This window comes from Xyrauchen texanus, chromosome 18, assembly GCF_025860055.1.
Source record: "Xyrauchen texanus isolate HMW12.3.18 chromosome 18, RBS_HiC_50CHRs, whole genome shotgun sequence".
In the NCBI taxonomy this organism is placed as follows: Eukaryota; Metazoa; Chordata; class Actinopteri; order Cypriniformes; family Catostomidae; genus Xyrauchen; species Xyrauchen texanus.
In genome coordinates, this window is record NC_068293.1 from 29,173,910 (window position 1) to 29,193,863 (window position 19,954).

Consider the following 19,954-nt stretch of genomic DNA (forward strand, 5'->3'; position numbering starts at 1 on the left):
ATCCTAGTAATGTCAGATGTTGTCTTTCTCTTGGTAACTCAACTTTTTAAAATGCAGTTAGTTGAGTCTACAGGGGTACATTCTTGGTGGATGGCCAATGGTAACATACTTTGCAATTACAAAGTGTAACAGACTAATAAATAGAGACCCAGCTGACATAATATGGGGTCAAAGATGAAAGTCACGATAGTGGATATGTTCCATATGTCTTGATACTACAGTTACACGTGACAAAATCATTTGAGCCACTCACAAAAACAGTCTTGACCTGAAAGGGAAAGTTCACCCAAAAATGTTAATTCTGTGTCATTTACTCTGTTCCAGACGTACTTTCTGGCTGGGAACATAAACGATGTTAAAAAGAATGTTGGCCTCAGTAATAACTCACTATCTTTGTGTGAAAAAAAAACAAAAAACATTTAATTTTGAGTGAACTAAAGTATACTTTTAAAAGACCATAATGTGGCTAGAATCAAAGCACCACTTTTCAACCATGTGATCCATGTATTCATAAAAGATGCCATAAAAGGTGAACATAACTTTAATTTTAATTTATTAACATAGAGACCATACAAATACTTTGTTGCATGCAGATATCAAAAACACTTTTATCCAACAGTCCTGTATCGCTGTTCTAGCCTGCGTCTCAGCATGTTGTAGTTTTCCTTGGTCCCTGGAGCATTGGGGTCCAGCTGAAGAGACAGTTCGTAGTGCTTCTTTGCTAACTCTAGTTTTCCCCAACGGTGATAAAGAACAGCTGCAACATCACAAAAAAAAAAGAAAAAGACTTAAATAAAATACTTTTCAGTAACTCAGCACTGGTCCCCTGTGAATGGATCAAGAATCACAGCCACTTCACTTTGTTTATTGATTCAATCTCACCAATTTATGCCAGTATCAAGTAACATTGCAGAAGTCAAACTTTAACAAGTGTTTTTTGTGACAATACTGAAGAGCCAGCGAGATGCTGTGAGACTAACCAAGATTGCCATGGCAACTGGCAACATTTGGGTTGATCTTCAAAGCATTAAGAAAGAAACCTTCCGACTCCTGGGAGAAAAAGGAACGTTGTTTATGAAGATGCAGTGGTTTGAATGTCTTGTGCAGGTAAACTGTCTTTGAAATGCATATGTATTTTGACAAATATAGTTTCACAGAATCAGCACTACATAAAAAAAAATTATATTTATCAACCTTGTATTTTTCCTGTTTCCCAAGGACATTGGCGAGGGAGAACATGATGGTGTGATCTTTTGACAGTATCTTTAATGCTTCCTTCGCAATTATCTCAGCTTGAGCCAGGTTTCCTGGAATGAAAGGTAAAACATTAAATATAAAATTTGCTGTCAATTAGTGTTCCCGCCAGCGTTTTTAAAAAAAAGTTGCCAGCCACCGCCAGGGTTTTTGACGATTTTCGCTAAAATTTAATGGCCGGCAGAATATTTTCTTCCATGAATATATGAAGATGCTATATATCAAAATAAAGATCTGAGCCTCTGCTTTTAGGCAAAAAAAAACAATTTTATTTTATCTTCATTTGTTCTTTTTTTATTGCGACTTGAACAGAGGTAGGTTTTGTCAAAAAACAACATTTCAGACAAAAAGCTGAGAAAAAGGCATGTTTATGTCTGATATTTTGAGCTTCTCATACTCCACTTCTTCATGTTTGAGACGATCGCAGTCTGTTTCTTTGATCAAAGAGTTGCGTACTCTTTCAAAACATGCGCAGGGGTCTTCCTTACCGTATAACACCTAAAACACGGAAACCCGGAAAATTCCGTGTTTGGCGGGGAAAGGGTTAATAGAGTTGAACAAACTCTTAACCCTATGTATTATACTTCAGCATGTAATCCTCAAATTGTACAGCATGTTGAGGATAGCTATGCTTTTACTTTTCTAAGTGATTAGAATGAACAACTTTCACTAGGCAGATGATTGAAAGGGCGATACAAATCCCATAGAGTTATATTGGAGGCATCTGATCCATATCTTGATACCAAAATAACATGCTATTTTAACTTAGGCCAGTAAGCAACACTCTAACAACCAACCAGAATACCCTATTTATCACGAAGTAACCACATACTGACCACGTTTACATGCACTTAAGAAAATGGTTTATTCCAGTGTTTTTGCAGAAAGCGAAGTTCTGAAATATAATGTAATCATGAATGTCGTTTTCCTTACACTGCTGAAGGGATTAAGAGAAAGCAGTTTAACACACCAGGGTTTCTCTCAGAGAATGCAGCTTGTGAGGCCATGTAAATGCATAAGCTGTGTTCTTACAGGTTTTTAAAAGAATGTGCATGCGCAGACCGGATAACAAACGTCATAGGATGGAGCCCAACAAGTCAATACAGCGGAAAGAATTCAACATTTCATGGAATACGGTGGGAAAAGCACAAACACTGTAAACTATACCCATATATACACACAAATATAAAATATCCACATTTGCACATTGGGGGAATTCCAGAGTTTTATATAAGAGGAAAACCCCACTATTGCAGTACAATTCCGCTGCAGGTCATGTTAGAAAGTTAAAGACACAAACACAGCAACAATTCTGGAATATCTGGAAATGAAGCAAAGCAACGGAGAATACAATATTAAAGCCTTCCTTGGATGTCATGTTTGTTTTTTGACACAAGCGTCCTGGTGAAATTACATTACTGTACAGAAAACAGTTTACTGACCGGGCGCATGTACTGTATATGGGAGTAAAGAGGGCATTGCTTATGCAGTGTATGTAAATGGGAACGCCACTTTCTCACAATAAGCCGATTTCTAGTGTCCATGTAAATGTAGTCACTGTAACAACATGCTTAAAACCATTCACACCACACAGCAATTATAACCACAGAACACCCTTGCATCCTAGCGTTGAGTTTTGCATGGTCAAGCAACACTCACATTTTCTTCAGAAAAGTATTTTTTTTATTGTGATTTAGAATTTTAGAATGTCAGAGCCATGACCTTGCGGTTAGCACTCATGCTCCAGGCTTTTAGAGCAGCAGCTATCGCACGGGAAACACCAGTTCGATTCTGGCTCATGTCCTTTCTTTCTGCAGCATTAGAGAAGGGCAATAAAAAAGCCCAAAATGAAGATTTTGGAACACATTATATTCCAAATTAATGTAAATAAATGTAAATGTTTCATAGATAGTTTTAGACAGTGGTAGAGAGTGGTTTACTGTAATTTCGGTTGACCGTGCTGAGTGGATTGCTTTTGTGTCAGTGGTCTCCAGAAGAGAGTTTTTCCACTCCAAAAATGACAAGATTCTTTTAGTTTCCTAATTAGAGGGCAACTCAAGGGCTACTGACTTATTGATCCGGATGTCAAAACTCCCTCTGACCACAGACTCAGATAGATCCTCTTTAACCGACTGGCCCTTATAAAATTTATGAGCTACAGAGGATTTTGCTTCACAGTTGAAACCTAAACATGACTCATGTTTTAAGTTTTCACACTTTCTCAATGCTTTTCCAGTTTAACCTTACTGGGAAACAATAGTAGGAGAAAACATCAGATTTCTTTATTTTTTTTTTTTTTTGGTAATTTACTTAAGAAGGTTTTTGGGATCGAGTGGGGCTAGAAAATGCAGAGGGAGTAGTTGCCAGTGCCAGGGTTTTGTTGGCAGGGAAAATGGATCGTGCCAAGACTCTCCAGGGAGGGCCAACATGCTTGGGAGACGCATCTGAATAAACGGCTTCTGTCAGGGAATCACGCCATTCTCCACACGGCAGGGAAGAGTGGCTTTAAAACAACACACAAAGCTTTTAATACATAAATTTCAAGCATTGTTGATTCTTGCTCTTCCGGTCTAATCACGTTGGTTCTTATTTCGGCATTTCCCAAAAAGGACATCCTCTGTTAATCCTGTAACGTTTTGTCAGAACGGAAACTTTTGAGCAAAGAAAATAAAAAAAACTGTAATTAGGAAAACAAGCACATAAACATATGGATATAAATGTATTTCACTGACAATTTGAACAAATATTCTTTAGTCAAGTTGGATGATGTATCAACTATTCACAATACATTCACAATTATTTTACTAGCATTATAAAATTTAACATTGTGATTCATTGTGATTTCCTAAACACTACGTAATATGACTCGTTTCCCGACCCGTCCTTGTCTCAGGACAAGCGAGTATTAGATAATAAAGACAGATGTTTTAAAAGTGTCTCTGATTTACACTTAAGTAGCAAAAACAGCATTCAGAGTTGGTGAGTTCGATTCAGTTAAGAGAAATAGTTCAAACTGTCCGTTTTCATGCATTGATACAAACTGTGATTCAATGATTTGTTTGCTACATCACTCAAAAATGTTCATGGAGGTGCTGTGTGGCATTTCTCATCTTTTAGTAAAATATATGTTGGTAAATATTGCATTGTGTTTATTACTATTTTTACTGGTTTTCACAATTAAAAATTATAAAATACCATTCTTCCCTGTTTTATTTAGTGAAAAACACTGTGGAAAACATGTCTTGATTATTTTAACTACCGTAGATTGCTACTGTGTTTATTAACTACACAAACATTTTAAATCTACTTGACAAAAATGCTTGTTTGGTGGAAAATATTTTTTTACCATTTTTAAGTTATTTTAAAGAAAATACTGAAATATTACTACATATCAAATATTATCTAAAAATATTGAGATATCTTTTTTTGGTTATATCGCCAGCCCTAATTATTAGATACTTTCCTAACAATGCTATGCAATGCTCTCTTTACAGTACATTACAAATAGCAATTAAACATTATTAAATCTAATAATATTATTGTGGTACTTGAGAAAGCCAAGTTGTGACGTTCTCAGTCCCTTTAGTGTCCCTGACCAGATAAGGGAGTGAGGATGGGGTGCAGGAGTTAATTGTTGTAAAGGGTGAACTAATTATGCAGCATGGCCCCATGTGGTAGCGTGCACCTGACGCTCAGCATCTGCAGAATGAAAGTTCACACCTCACTCACTCACTCACTCACTCACTCACACACTCACACACTCACTCACACACTCACTCACACACTCACTCACACACTCACTCACTCACACACACACTCACTCACACACTCACTCACACACTCACTCACTCACACACTCACTCACTCACACACTCACTCACACACTCACTCACACACTCACTCACACACTCACTCACACACTCACACACTCACACACTCACACACTCACTCACACACTCACTCACTCACACACTCTCTCACACACTCACACACACACTCACACACACACTCACACACACACACACACACACAGGTTGCTTCTATTCTTGGGACAGCAGACACAAACGAGAAGGCAGGAAGATCTGTTTACCCCTAAGGTCAGGGTCAAGGTCACATTTAATGAGAACACTCACTATGTTTATGCATACATGTCTGCCCCTGTCTGGACTTGGACTAACATGGATCTATACTGCATTACTAAACTGTGATGTAGGTAAAGGTCAGCTCAACACACTCTCATGGTAGATAATGGGTTTGGGTAAGGGCATAATATTAATAAGTATGTCCTTAAAGCCTCGTGCGTGGAACTCACGTTTACTTCCACATTAGACATCGAGGAATTTGCACGTGATGAGTTGTACGAGTTTATTCAAACAACATTGTGCGAGACTATACGAAATAGACGACTTTTAAATTATGTATGAATTTTCATGAGATTGGGTTGGTCAGCTAGTCATTATTGCAAAATAGACAGAATGATCAGAATCCTAACATGAAGTGAACAGAAAATTCTGCTTTAAACATGGCTACTTACCAAATAAATAAATACTGTACATGGACATGAAATCTTATTTGAAATTACTTCATTGTGTGAGAAGAGAAGGCGAACATGAAATTGGCACAGCAATTTAGGAAACCAATTGACTGGTACAATGGTCAATTATAGATGTTAGCAGTCATCATACAAACACTGCAATTGACCAACCAAAGTATTCCAGAGAATCGTGTAATAAGACCACAAGTATATGACAGGAAACTTTAAATTAAAAGGTTGTGACGATATCAACTGACCTACTGTTCTATTTTTTTATCTAATCAAATGATACGTTTTTCACCATGTCATACCAGTGTTGTCCAACAGTATGACCATGTTGTTCCAAGCCAGGCTATGGTCAGGCTTCAGCATGGTAGCGTTCTTCCAGGCATTTAGAGCATCTACGCTGCGGTTCAGGTCTGCGTACTGGATATAAAACAAACAGGTTCCAGTTACAACAATAAATACATACACTGACAGTGACCAGCCTAGTCTAGTGCTGGGTTTCAATGGGATAATTCTACATCCTCCACGGAACCGATCACTACATCATTTGTCCCATCTATTCAAACATAAACATTCAAACGGAGACAGGTTTCTTGTATTCCTTTATTTAATTAATTATAAAAATAAATAAATAATTATTTAAATAAATAAATCTAATGTTATTAACCATTCTTTAATTTAATTGTATCCGGTTACAACTGAAAAGGAGGCAGTGAAACTCTGGAACCAAAATGAAAAACATAACGTTAAGGATGGTTTTTGCAATTTCCTGCCCTAATTAAAAAATTGCACTATGTTGGTTTTTACTTAGAGTTGTAATGTGAACGTAATAGGCCAAGAACAAATCCACCACAGCCATATTAAAAATCTATTTTGTCTAATTTTGCCTTAATAAGACATAAGGCATTTCTGATACATTTCCCCATGATGTAAACATGTTTTAAATGTACTGAGGCTCATGCCTTATAAAAATTACAGAGAAAAGTATCTCTTACCAGACGTCCCAAGTTGTAGTAACAGTCTGGGTATTTCTTCCTGAATTTAATCGCATTCCAATAGCTCCTTTCAGCTGCATCAAACTTTTTCAGACTGTTCTGCACAATACCCAAATTCATCCAAGCCGCAGCAAAATCAGGTCTAACCCAATCAAAGAAGTAGTGAAAAGGTTATAGAATGACACACAATATTAAAGGTTCCTTACAATTAAACAACTGCTAAATTTCTTCACTCACTGTATTTGAACTGCAGCTGACAGGAGCCCTTCAGCTTCCGGTAACTCATTTCTTTCCTTTAATATATTACCAAGATTGTTCATGGCATGAACGTACTTGGGGTGTAATCTATTACAACAAACAAATACAAAAGGCAGAAAAAAATTAAAACACTTATCTTATATTCACATAATTCAGATACAGAATCTCTCATGCTCATGATATATTGTTCCTATCTTAATGCTAATAGAGAGTCACAAGCTCTATTCAAATTCAATTGTGAGATGAGTCTCTCATGAGGTTCACTTAGGATGTTGCCCTAGAAGGCAGTAGCATTTGTAGACAATAAGGCAGAGTTAGTATTGTGCACCATGACACTGATGATAACACTGCACTGTTTAAAATGTCGAAAGACAGAAGAATGAAGTGTTTTTGGCCAAACAGAATATGACAGACTCTTGATATTTACCTCACTGCCTCTCTGTAGTATTTGACTGCAGCACTCTGGTTGCCTCTGTCAGCAAGGTTCTTGCCAACATTATAATGCACCTGTGCAACAAAGGAGAAAGATAGAGTGCTGATCAAGCTAATTAACAAATTTCTTATTGGTGTGCAGAAAAATGCACAACCATTTATTTTTTTTATTAATTTGCTATTCTCAAATTCTCTTATTTTGAGTGGCTCCAGTTGTTTAATACATGCCTTCTGAAGTGATATTGTAGGTGTGGGTGAGAAACAGATCAATACTTAAGTCCCTTTTCAATATAAAAAGAAGAATGTGAAAGTTGAAATTTATAGTAAAAACTGACTTTGTATTTATATTATATTTATCTGTTTCTCACCCACACTTATCATATTTCTTCAAAAAAGATGGATTTAACCACTAGAGTTGGATTACTTTTATGCTGCCTTTGTATGCTTTATAGACCTTCAAACTTATGGCCACCATTCAGTTGCATTGTATGGACCTACAGATATTCTACAAAAAAATCTTCTTTTGTGTTCTGCAGAAGAAAGTCACACATTTGGGATGGCATGAGGGGAGTAAATGATGAGAGAATTTTCTTTTTTCAGTAAACTACCACTTTAAGTCGGCTAACTAATTACAAGGTCTGCATGGAAATCTCCACAGCCTGTCACTCAACAGTTCTACACACACCTCACCCCTTGCATGTTTGGTGTTAAATATTTTTGCTAATTTATTCTGAATTAAATATTTTGTCTAATATCAAATATTTTGTCTACATATTTTTTCAAGTTTCAGTTTCCCAATAACAGTGTCAGATTGACACATTTGAACATACTTAAACCAATGACCAATTCTGAAGGTTTCCATCCACATTTAGCACAGAAAATATGAGAGGAAAATTTTGCAGATTCCGTGTAGGCCTAGTTAGTTATTTAGCTCATGCTTTAATCCAAAGTGATATACAGCACACACAGGTTCAGTGCTTGTTTTTTTATTTCTATTATAAAAAGATTCCTAATTGACAGCTAGTTAATCAGAGGCATTTTGTGTGTTGATAGTTAACCTGAAGTTACCATAATGGATTTCAACAATGGAGTGCAGGTGAATTACTGTTAGTGATCATGCTCTCCACAGCGTGTGCAGTCTCACCTTGGCATTGAGAGGGCAGACAGACAGGGCGCTGGTGAAGAGACTCTGTTCAGATCTCCACTGTTGACTGCGCTGTGCAGAGCGAGCCACATTCACACAGAGCAGCATTAACGTGGCCGCTCTCAGCAGCCTCTGTGGTCAGCCCACACACACATTAGACATGAACAAACTCAATGGAACATTAGTTACAGTGAATTATGGTCTAATGGTGGATATTAGGAGGTGATAAGTGGAAAACTAGTGGAAAACAGGATGAATACCTTGTGTTTCCTCCAATGGTAGCTACAGTAGCCCACAGCATAGGCCAGAATGAGGCAGTAGCCTGCAGAGGAGAGGTACAGCACCCGTTCGGCTATCACAAATCCCACCCTGAAGAACAAATTACTGGCTGGCAGGAATGGAATTACAAGCAGTACAAGGCCAAACGTCAGAGTCCTAAAATCATAAAAGAGTAATATAAAACATAGAGCCTGAAATGTTATTAATTTCTGAAAATGGGTGGGATTTCCCCATTTAGAATAAAATCAGATCAAATCCCTTTATTGTCACTCAACCATATACACAAGTGTAACAGTGGGTGAAAGTCTTGGGTGCAGTTCTGAGCAACATAGCAGTCATGACATGAAGGAATCTCATCCTTCCATGTGGATGATATTCATCACTTTTGGGGATGGGGGAGAAATAGTAGCCATGACAAAAACTGCATATCTAACACAGAGCTACTTTTCACAATTTTTACCTCTACGTAAACACTTAATTAATTGAACTGTAGAAAAATATTTAAAACAATTAATTAAATGCAAAAAATGCAATATTGTGAGAAAAATAATACTTTGTTATATCAATACATGATCATATCAGCACAGCCTTACTGAATTAAAAGGGCTGTAAATTTAACGCATTCATTTAATTAAATTATTTAAAAAAATTATTGCATTAAATTTTGCACCCTGGCCAAGGTCATTTAAGGAATTTTCTCAGCAAATACTTATGTACGCGACTATTTTCTATTAATTTGACAAATGATTTGCCATATCATGTCATTGATTTGATTAAATGTTTTAATCAACTGACAGCCCACATAGTAAAAATGAATAAATATCCAAGTATAACACCGTCTACACCGGGCGCACACATTGACACTACGCTCCGCTGTCTACATTGGAAGCGTCAAAGTGAACATGCTAAATGAAGTGCAGAAAGCACTGACCTACTTTATTTTTTATGTAAATCCATTGGTATGAACATTTACTTATTATGGAATAATTCCTGTATAATTTTTATTGCAAAAACTGCTTATAATTGTGGTTTCAAATTAAATATTATTTTAATTAGTTGACCCATCCATCCATCCATCGTCAACCGCTTATCCTGTGTACAGGGTCGCGGGGGGCTGGAGCCTATCCCAGCTAACATTGGGCGAAAGGCGGGGGACACCCTGGACAGGTTGCCAGTCCATCGCAGAATTAGTTGACCAGAGACCAGAAATATCACAAGCTGGCTTTAATGTAGCAGTAAGAAGTTATTTATACATGTAACTAACAAAATTAATGGCAGAAAGATTGACATCTATGATATTTGGTAAGTAAAATTTTATTTCAGACAGGCGGGATAATTAAGTGGTGGCAGTTGCTGGATTTTTCCAGCACCTCTTGTTTTGATACTCTGCTGCTCTTACCTCCTTTTATCACTCTCCAGCGAGCGCAGAGCTTGGCTTACCAAGCCTATCAGACAGCACCACAGAACAAGAGGCCAGACGATCCTCCAATCATTCGCTGATTTAATCAGAGGCACACAGCCCATTGACCAATCAAAACACAGCCACCAGGGACAGAGCAGTAACCAGGCATTCAAGGAGTAGTAGTAATTATAGTTCACAATCTGTCAATCAAAAAGAGAAAAGGCAGAGAAGAGGAGAGGAGCAAATAGACATTTATGGAGTTTGTGGAAAATATGGCTCAGTCCATCTAGGTTAGAAAAGACTACTCAAACATGAAAATCACAAGTATATAGTTTATTTAAGCTATTTCAATCGAAAAAGCGTGACATAAAAAACATTTTCAAATCTACAAAGCAATGTACTGTAAAAAAAAATCTCAAATAGGTCATTAGAAAAGACAAGCAGAGGACCACATCTTAAAGGAGTAGTTCACCTTAAAATGAAAATTCTGCCATCATTTATCTAAATTATTTAACATTATGCTTTCTTAGAGAGGGGATGATTTTTTTTCAGGAAATCAAGGCTTACATTTAGTTTTTTTTTTACTAACACAAAGCTACCGTATGGCTTAAGAAGATTTGGAATATTGATTTGCAGAAGATTTGGAGCTTCACAAGACCTGTCACCATTTACTTCCACTGCATGGAAAAGAGCAGCCTCGACATTCAGCTAAACTTCTCTTTTTGTGTTCCACAGAACAAATTCAGTTCCACATGTTTGGAACAACTTGAGAATGAGCAAATGATGACAGAATTTTGAGGTGATACACAGTTAAATTGAAAAGAAATTGCATAATTAACAGAATCATAGACAAAAGTGCAACTCAAAAACCCAAACTGAGAGGCCTGCTTACCCTCAGGATGACATTCTCAGCAAAGGATGCTGGGTTATCCACCTCTGTGAAGGATGGAGGCCCAGTTCCCATTATCCTCCATCTTGCATATAAAAGAAAAGATCCACCAAGAAAGAGAAGAGCCAACCTCACTAGCAAACCGTTCCTCACTAACTCACCAATCTGGGTGGACAAGAGAAGCTATGAGCAGTCTAAAGATTATTTGGTTCAAAAGAGCAACACCCTGTGAATAATAACGGCACTTACATCAGCTGACTTTCGCCTGGACAGCAGCCGGTGAGCGATCTCATAAATGTTCAGATTGCAGACCACTAGAATATCATAAGTAGCATTCACTCCCTGTGAACAAGGAAGAAATAAATGGGAATCTTCAAAGGATGATCCAGAAAAAAGTTTTGGTGCTCAGGGTTAATCATATTGTAAAACCTATTCAAAGTGGAGTCCCTTAACAATTGTGCTCATAGCATAATACATTCTTTGAACTACAGCTCTTTAAAAGTGCAAATGAACATTTTATTTCTAAAGCAGCATTTAAAAGGTGAAGTGTTTCAATTACTTTCTATAGTGAAATATATTTGGACAATAATTATTTATGCAATTAAGATCGGTGCATTTACTGCACAGAAATTACACACTTTCCATTTTAACTGCATGTTCACATTCTGAAACATACCGTAACTGTTAGAAACTATTTGTTTAAGCACAAATGTTAGAACATTTTCACTCACCAATACCGTGATGCCTTGCTCCTTGCAGAGCATTGCTAGAGCACACAGAAGAATGCTGCCAATTATGCAAAACACAGAGAACTTATTATCACCACCTACAGAGAAATGAATAATTAACCTACTATCATAATTTATATAAAAAGAAAAACAGATATAATCAGTGAGATGCAGTATCTGCCAATTAACTTTCACACAGTGCCATCATAAAATGTATTTGAACATGTTTTAGTGTATTAACTAACCTTGAAATGCTTTGCAGTAAACTAGAAAGGAGAGTTGAAAAAACAAGGCACACAACAAATCTGCTCTGCCAACAATGCCAGCCACCTACAAGACAGAGAGCCAACATAGGAGATCAACTCCAACTAAATACTGAGCTGAAGGTCAATGTCAGCAAAACTCCTGAATCATTGCATTATCAAGCAGGTCAAGGTCATGGAATCCACCCTAGAGGCATTTGTTTTAAGGACCCCATCAAATCACTTGACAAGTGCTGTTCTTGTGTTGATGCGTTTCCTCCTCAAAAGACAACGTTTGGGCAGGACATATTGAAGGGCTTGTTCTCCCCTTGCTGCCCTATTTTTATATAGCCAAAAGGTTTAGCTACATCACAGCCACAAACCATGATATGCAACTCTGTTGCTGGGGGAGGGACATTCTCATTCTGGAGTAGATTAGATTGGATGAAATTTTGTGCAGGGTGGCATGAGTCATCAACATTGTTGGTCCATTTTCTCAAAAGGGAAAGATTGTAAATTTTAATTGTGTAATTGTGCTAAAAGTGAATTTTGTCACTGGATTAAAAGTCATTAAAAAATGATTTCATGGTGTCTTTAATAACACATTTTACACCTAAACAAGTTAAATCCTGCTTGTACTAAAAAGGCAAAAAACGGCAGCATAAAATATCTTTCGCCTTCCTTTCGTGTGTGAAATTGCCTGTATTTCTGGCAGTGCCAAATTAACGGCAGAGGCAGGAGGCAGCCCTCATTACAGTGCTGCAGTCGGCCCTGGCTGGAATCCTGGGGCCACCTTCTTTGATACATCCCGTAGGCCAAAGTCAGTGGTCTCTCTGAACCTCACCCCCTCCAGGTCCAGAACTGGTCTTTTTGAACCTGATTAAGGCACTGATACCGGAGCATCAACAGCCTTTATTGTGTTCGGATGCATCCACGGCAAGTCAGAGCGCACGTTCAGTAGCTGTTAATAGCCATGCCTGAATGTAGAACCCACCTATGTGATGCACACCAGCTGCGTGAAGCTTTCTTCTACACAAACCTTGTAATGTATATTTCATGCAACATCAGTGAACATTGTGATATGGGGCATTGTAGTTGGATATTGTTTACCAGGCAGAGACAGCCAGCTGAATCACACCTTCCCACTCTACTTACGCTTTCTGTGTGAACTGGGTGTGCAGCAAAGAAGAGCGCAGCCAGGAAAGAAGCTTTAGGAGAGAGATTCAGTTTTGCCCCTCTATCGTTGTGAGCTAGGCCGCCAATTAATATTGCAAAAACATCAATCATTAACACAGAAATAACACAGTGGAGGGCAATATTGAGCACGTGGAAGCCAACTGGAGACAATCCACCAGCCAAGAGGAAGTTTATCCTGAAGAAACAGAGTAACATGAACAAATCAGAATCATCTAAACCTACTTTGACTTGTAAATGATAATGTAAGTGAATGTAAATGTAAGTGATTGCTAGGTATGGGTACAAGTACACCAAATCTCAGAAATAACAGCAATGATCGAGCATCTCAAGAAAATTTCACACTCAATATTTGCCTCAATATTAATTTTGGGATTGGTTTCCAGCGGTATCTTGCATTCTGATATACAGAAATTTGGATCAACACTGTACATTTTTAGTCTGGAGCTGCGCTCAGCAGCACTCTTGAAGGGACAGTTCACCCAAAAATGAAAATTCTCTCATAATTTTTGAAAATATCTCAGCTTTATAGGTCTGTAAAATGCAAGTAAATGGTGACCAGAACTTTGGAGCTCCAAAAAGCACATAAAGGCAGCATAAAATAATCCATACAACTCCAGTGGTTAAATCCATATCTAAACAAGCAAAATGATTGGTGTGGGTGTGAAACAGATCAATATTTAAGTACTTTTTTATACTATAGATCTACTTTCTAACAGCCCTCCAATTACCATAACCCAGGGGTGCCCAATACGTTGATCGCGATCTACCAGTGGATCGCAAAGGAAATGCTGGTAGATCGCACAAAATTTAAATGTAATTCATTAAATTTTTATAAAAATAAATATAATGTCTTTCCATCTTTTAGTTTCTGTCTGACTTGCACTTGACGAGTAAATATTGACCAGGCGATGTTTTGTTTATTCAGTTGCCATGACAACTAGGTTTGCGCATACGTGCCTTCCAAGGACTTCTGAGAACATAGCTTCTCAGTGCTGGCGATATGCATGAAGTATACGAATGGCTAAAAAACAGAAGAAATCTGTCCTCTCATGAGCATATAGGCTATAGGAGGGCTGGTGAAAGTGTAGATTTATAGTAAAAAATACATAAAAATGTATCCGTTTCTTACCCTCACCTATCATATCTTTTGAAGTTATGGATTTAACCACTGAAATCATATAGAATACTTTTATGCTGACTTTATGTGCTTCTTGGAACTTCAAAGTTCTGGCCACAACTATTGCATTGAATAGACCAATTGTGTTCTGCAGAAGTCTGAAAGTCATACTGTGATGGAGAACCAGCAAATTTCTCTACTTTATGGGATTTTATTGTGTCTAAAGTACTTCTTTCTTATTTTACTCACCATTTGTTGTGCAAATTTTGTATTTGTCTAATTTATTGGTTAAGATTTTAACTAATTTGTATGTATTTATTCAATGATATTGTATTTAGGGATGCACCGATGGCACTTTTTCTCTTTCAATCCTGATATCAGAAATCTTAGTATCGGCCGATACCAACAACCGTGTTGTTGTTGTTGTTTTTTGCATTATCAGTTTAGAATATCTTCACATTATTGTGTGGAACTAATTGGGTGTTCTCTTTAATATGTAAAGAAACCCAAACCTCTAACTACACATTATTTCAATATAAATGTATAGCTTATAAACAAACACTGTATTATTAACAAGAATACTGGATAATGAAGCAGCAAAATTAACAGTAATTACAGTCTTCAAGTCTTCAGTAGAAAAGAAAGCAGTGTTTTCTTTTGCATTTTTTCCCCCAAAAATGTGTCAACTTGCATCTGGACTTTAAAGGACTAAGATCTCTTTTTTTGTTCAATTTAGTTGTAAGACATCAGTCCACTTTTCATTCACAAAGTTATTTTTTGGAATGCATTCAACTTATATATTGTTATAAATTGTAAACATATACTAATGATGACAATAATAATAATAATAATAATAATAAATTGTTATTAATATTATTATAAATTACTTTTTTCATTTTCATTTTAAATACAACAGTAATATATTTAAATAGTGCACTTTTTAAACCCTCACACTTTTATTTTGACATTCTGAACTCTCCAGGAAGTCCTGTATGTGTCTGTTTGTAGGCAAGTTCACAGTAGTTTCATTCACTTATTAAAATTCTAGTAAAAATGCACCTCCGGTGCCATTCTAAATGCATATTATAAGTGAACCGAACTATTGAGAATATACATCTGAGATGCTGTTCTTGAGTAGCACTCAAATATTGCGCACCACTGTGAAGGCTAAAAATAGCCGCGAGTGCATCACCAGCCTGTGTGCCAGTTTGTCAACAGAGCAGCAGCACCATTCACTTATGCGCTGGTGCTAGGCATACTATATATTTACTAATTAAACACAGCCTTTTGTGATTCACAGAACTATCGCATATCGTCTTCAAGTGGCTTTGAATAAAATGTGTGAGTCATATGAACTGCTTTAATGTTTTTTTTTTTTTTATGTTCTTTTATGTCATTTTTGGAGTTTAACAGTAATGAACATGCCTAACACACAGTATCGAATTTGGATCGGTCTCGTCGGACCGATACCCGATCCATCTAAAATCTTCAGTATCGGATCCAATACCGATCCAAGTATCAGATCGGTGCATCCTTAATTGTTTCTAAGAATGGAGAGCCAAGGGTTAATTTTATCTAGAAAATGGTATACTCCAATTTTCAGAGGTGGGACAATTGTGTATACGCCAAGACTGAGGTGCTAGACAAGATGAACGATGAGTGTTTGGAGCACATGGACAAGGTTACTAGCCTTGCTTGAGCGCAATATACTCCGGACTCCATTGTTTGGGGGGGGACTACTGCTGCTCCAAAAACAGGTCCAGTTTTTAAGTCTTTATTTTTTTTTTATTATGTAACCTTGCTTTTATGTTCACTCTGAAACACTTATTTATCTACACATTTTGCACCTCCAACAAAATAAACATCTTTTTGGAATGCCAATCCTGCTTCCGGGTGTGATTCTCACATCTGGATGGCATGAGAGTGAGTAAATGATGAGAGAATTTTCCTTTTTGGGAGAACTATCCATTTAAAAGGTGTTTTTTTTTTCAAGTTTACTTATTTTAACTTGACACTTCTTAAAAAAGGTGGCACTCATGGCACAACACTGAGAAATCAGCGAGATGTGATGCAACGGCCAAAGACATCTGTCTGACACATATAGCCAAAGAGTACTAGAATAATATATATGTCGTTCATGAATAGACAAAAAGACCAATATGCCCATCCCTAGTGTTTGCAAAGTTTCTAAATACAAAAGCAGAGCTTGTGCAATTTAAATAATAAAGAAAAAGAAAACAGCAGAGATGTCAAAATAAAAATACTTTAAAAGACGGCAGCATTATAGAGTTCTAATGTTTATAGTTGAGTTGAGATAACGGGCCATTACTGATGCAAAACAATGTCATTCTCATTAGCAGCATGTATGACATGAATTATGCCCCCATATATATTCCTCACAGCAGCAGTCAAAGACCGTGCTAAAATGAGTTTGAAAAAAGGCAATATATGCATCCAATTTTAATGTCAATTATTGCAGCATTCTGCAAGGAAGCACTTGGAGGACCTCTTTTGATTTCCCACTGAGAATAAAATTACAAGTCCAGCCATCTAATATATGCAAAGAGGTTTGAAACTATTCACTATAAGTAAGTTGGACTATTAACTTGTGTTAACCATCAGTCACACAGCAGTAATTGAAAGACGCTTTTGTCTCTGTAAAGAAGAGCATACCTGAAAGTCAGGACGGTCAGTGGCCGGTAGGATTTATGACTGGAGTTGCTACTTAAGTTACTTCCCCAAAAGTCGTTTTTCCAAATGTTACTCAGAGGAGTTTCAGGATTCAAATCCTACAAAGTGAAAAAGGGTTTGACAAAAATAACAATACATCTCATAATTTAGAAGCCTTGGAATATCACACGCAAGTCATATTTCTTTTAAGACACTTTAATGGTGCTTTTGCAACCTTTTTAAACTTTGAAAGTTCAAGTCCCTGTTCTTTTAATTTATATGGAAAAGAACAACCAGTACGTGATTCTAGATTTCTTCTTCAAAATCCAAGTTTGGAACAGCATGAAAGGTTGTAAATTGTAAACAATTTATTTGATTTAATTTTTTGGTGGGGTGGTAAACTAATCTATAATAGAAAGGAAATCTAGGCATTGTAAGAAATGCTGATCATCTTTAATCTATATGCACTGTCAAAGTAAAGACATGCTTTCATTCACTGTAGATCACAATTGACCATTACAACAACAGTGCTTGTGTTTAATAACAAAACGTTTGAATAACCTTAACAAAATGAGGACAATACCTTGTTATTGATGATGGCTTCTGAATCATCAAAGACAAATTCCCCGTCATAGCTGTTTATGAAACAGATCAGGGCAACAAAGGCAGTGACCAGCCGGGAATGTAAGGGTCCCAGTTTTGGCAGGGGGATGTGGTGATCCCAGTAAGGCTCAGACAGCACCATCTTTCATGTGGTTTCTGTACATTGTGACCCACCACTGATTTGCAGAATGAAGAGGACAAGGGGAATATGAAAATCGCACTCTAACACCCTTAAATCAGAAAGCAATAACATTTGAATAATAGGGTGTATAGAATAGAAACATACCTATGCAATATAGAGAGATCTGTTAGTAAGGATAGAATGTCATCATCTCAACACATTTGCATTGTACTATGCTGCATGGTTGCATACTGAGATGCATGCTTAGAATGCATCGAAAGGATACGGAATCGGAATCAACCATTCACACTCGAATGCTTTACTAAGTCAAAACAGGCAGACACAAAAAAAGCGCTCAACAACGTCAACAAAAATTGTCTTCCCACCGACGTGGACGTTTTGCGATGTGTAGATGGTGAGCAATAGAGTTTTTAAATCCCCGACCTCACTTAAAGACGAAGCTAAACATCGAGAATGAGAAAATCGAGGTTTAATACGTGAGTAAATGGTGGTTGATCCCTATTTCAGCCATTCTCCCGTCTTCTACTTCCTGCCAGCGCGCTGACATGAATCGACGGTGTGGCATCACGTGACTTGAGCTAGCAGCAGAGAGGAGAATAACAAGTGAGGTCTCAAAGAGTTCAAATTTAAAAAATACTGTAGGCTACATCGCAGTAGATATAGGGCTCGAGTTGAGGGGAGATGCGAGGGGATGCCACCCCCCTTGTTGCAAGAAATACCCAAAAGCATTCCCCTAAGAATACATTCATAATCATAAAGACAAGTAGGTGAAGGAAGAAAAAAAATACGTATAAATCAACCAAAATAAATACAGAAATAAGATAAAGGAGACTAATAATAGAAAAGATAAAAAAAAAAAAAAAAGTATTTTAACATAAAAGACAAAGAAACATATTTCTTTTTTTTTTTTTTACAACTCAGGGGTCAGGAAATTTCTAATTTTAAGAAAGGGTATACAATTTTTATTAATAACGCGAATGAACTCATATTTATTGCTAAAACTGTGGAAGATGTTGTCTGAAAACACTGTAAAACAGGTGTGTCTGAGTTTGCGATGGCTGTACCTTCCTAGTGTTCACATGAAACTTATGCCACACACTTTCAAACATGGACAAGTAGTAGATTGGAGTAGAAAGAATGTGTGTTGGCAGTGGGCGAGCAATCAATAAAAAAAATAACACTTTTCATGTCATGAAAAATGTGAACTATTTTTACAAGATTCATCATAAAATACAACAACAGAGAGTAACAAGTGCGTATTATTGCCATGTGTCCTAAGGGTAAATCAAGTGATGCTCATTTTTGTCCAGATCTATTCAATTACAAATACATAAAGAAAATGTAATTAACACAAACCATTTACTTGAATACACCTCTTGATGAACGTTTTTCAATTACTGAGTTTAAAGTCATATTGATATTGTTTTGTTTTCTGGGGCTTAAAGTAAAAATGTCATGTGGTGTCCAGAGTCTCATTAAAAGCTGAAATACCTGAAATAAGAAATGTTGGCATGACAATTGTTATTTCTTAAAAACAAATAAGCAGTAAAATAATTGTGTTTTAAAATATTATTAAAAATGCTTTTGTCCACCAAATCAAAGTCATTGGGTGTAACCAACATGTAGGTAGTTATTTTGTTGTTTATGTTGACCATAAAAACCATATAATAGAGAGGACTCCTTTAGACCCTCAAGCCTGAGCGTGAAGTTTAAAAAAAGTCTGATATTTTTTTTTTTGATATTTTTAGGAAAAGGCACATATTGTTCATGTGGGGTAACCCTGAGAAAACTTCTTGATATTTTTGACTCAATTATTCATAATATTTATAAAAAAAAAATTATTATTATTCATTTTTTTATCTTTGAAAAATGTGTATGAAAGCTTTTTGGAAATTAATGAAGTTGTTTATTCAAGGTGCAAGGAAAGTATTATACTTTTTACCTAATGGTTACACCACATGATAATTTTAAAGTTAGATTTTTGTATTTATTTATTTATTGTAGAAAATGTTATATAGGTTTTTCAAAATGTAGGAAACCAAATTGTACACAAAGATTACAT

At 36.6% G+C, this 19,954-nt stretch overlaps 1 protein-coding gene across 1 annotated transcript; it reads right to left on the minus strand.

Annotated features, from left to right (window-relative positions):
* Positions 1–534: 534 nt before the first annotated feature.
* On the minus strand, positions 535–18,431 carry LOC127659222 (protein O-mannosyl-transferase TMTC4-like). Its single transcript, XM_052148941.1, has 18 exons — positions 18,037–18,431; positions 17,731–17,926; positions 17,151–17,266; positions 13,319–13,535; positions 12,167–12,251; positions 11,925–12,019; positions 11,443–11,535; positions 11,197–11,358; positions 10,302–10,504; positions 8,884–9,058; positions 8,624–8,755; positions 7,475–7,554; positions 7,027–7,134; positions 6,790–6,931; positions 6,100–6,214; positions 1,195–1,307; positions 981–1,050; positions 535–757 (listed from the first exon to the last, which is right to left on the minus strand). The coding sequence occupies exons 2-18, from the start codon at positions 17,890–17,892 to the stop codon at positions 609–611; spliced, it is 2,217 nt and encodes a 738-aa protein (XP_052004901.1). The 5' UTR covers positions 17,893–17,926; positions 18,037–18,431; the 3' UTR covers positions 535–608.
* Positions 18,432–19,954: the final 1,523 nt, after the last annotated feature.

What these genes read in the sequence shown, in the direction of transcription:
- LOC127659222 (XM_052148941.1), bottom strand. Translation starts at nt 17,892, where the DNA reads ATGGTGCTGTCTGAGCCTTACTGGGATCACCACATCCCCCTGCCAAAA. An exon ending in CTGACCGTCCTGACTTTCAG is followed by an intron (nt 13,536 to 17,150) that starts GTATGCTCTTCT and finishes CTGTTTCTTCAG; the next exon opens with GATAAACTTCCTCTTGGCTG. An exon ending in CCAGGCGAAAGTCAGCTGAT is followed by an intron (nt 11,359 to 11,442) that starts GTAAGTGCCGTT and finishes TTGTCCACCCAG; the next exon opens with ATTGGTGAGTTAGTGAGGAA.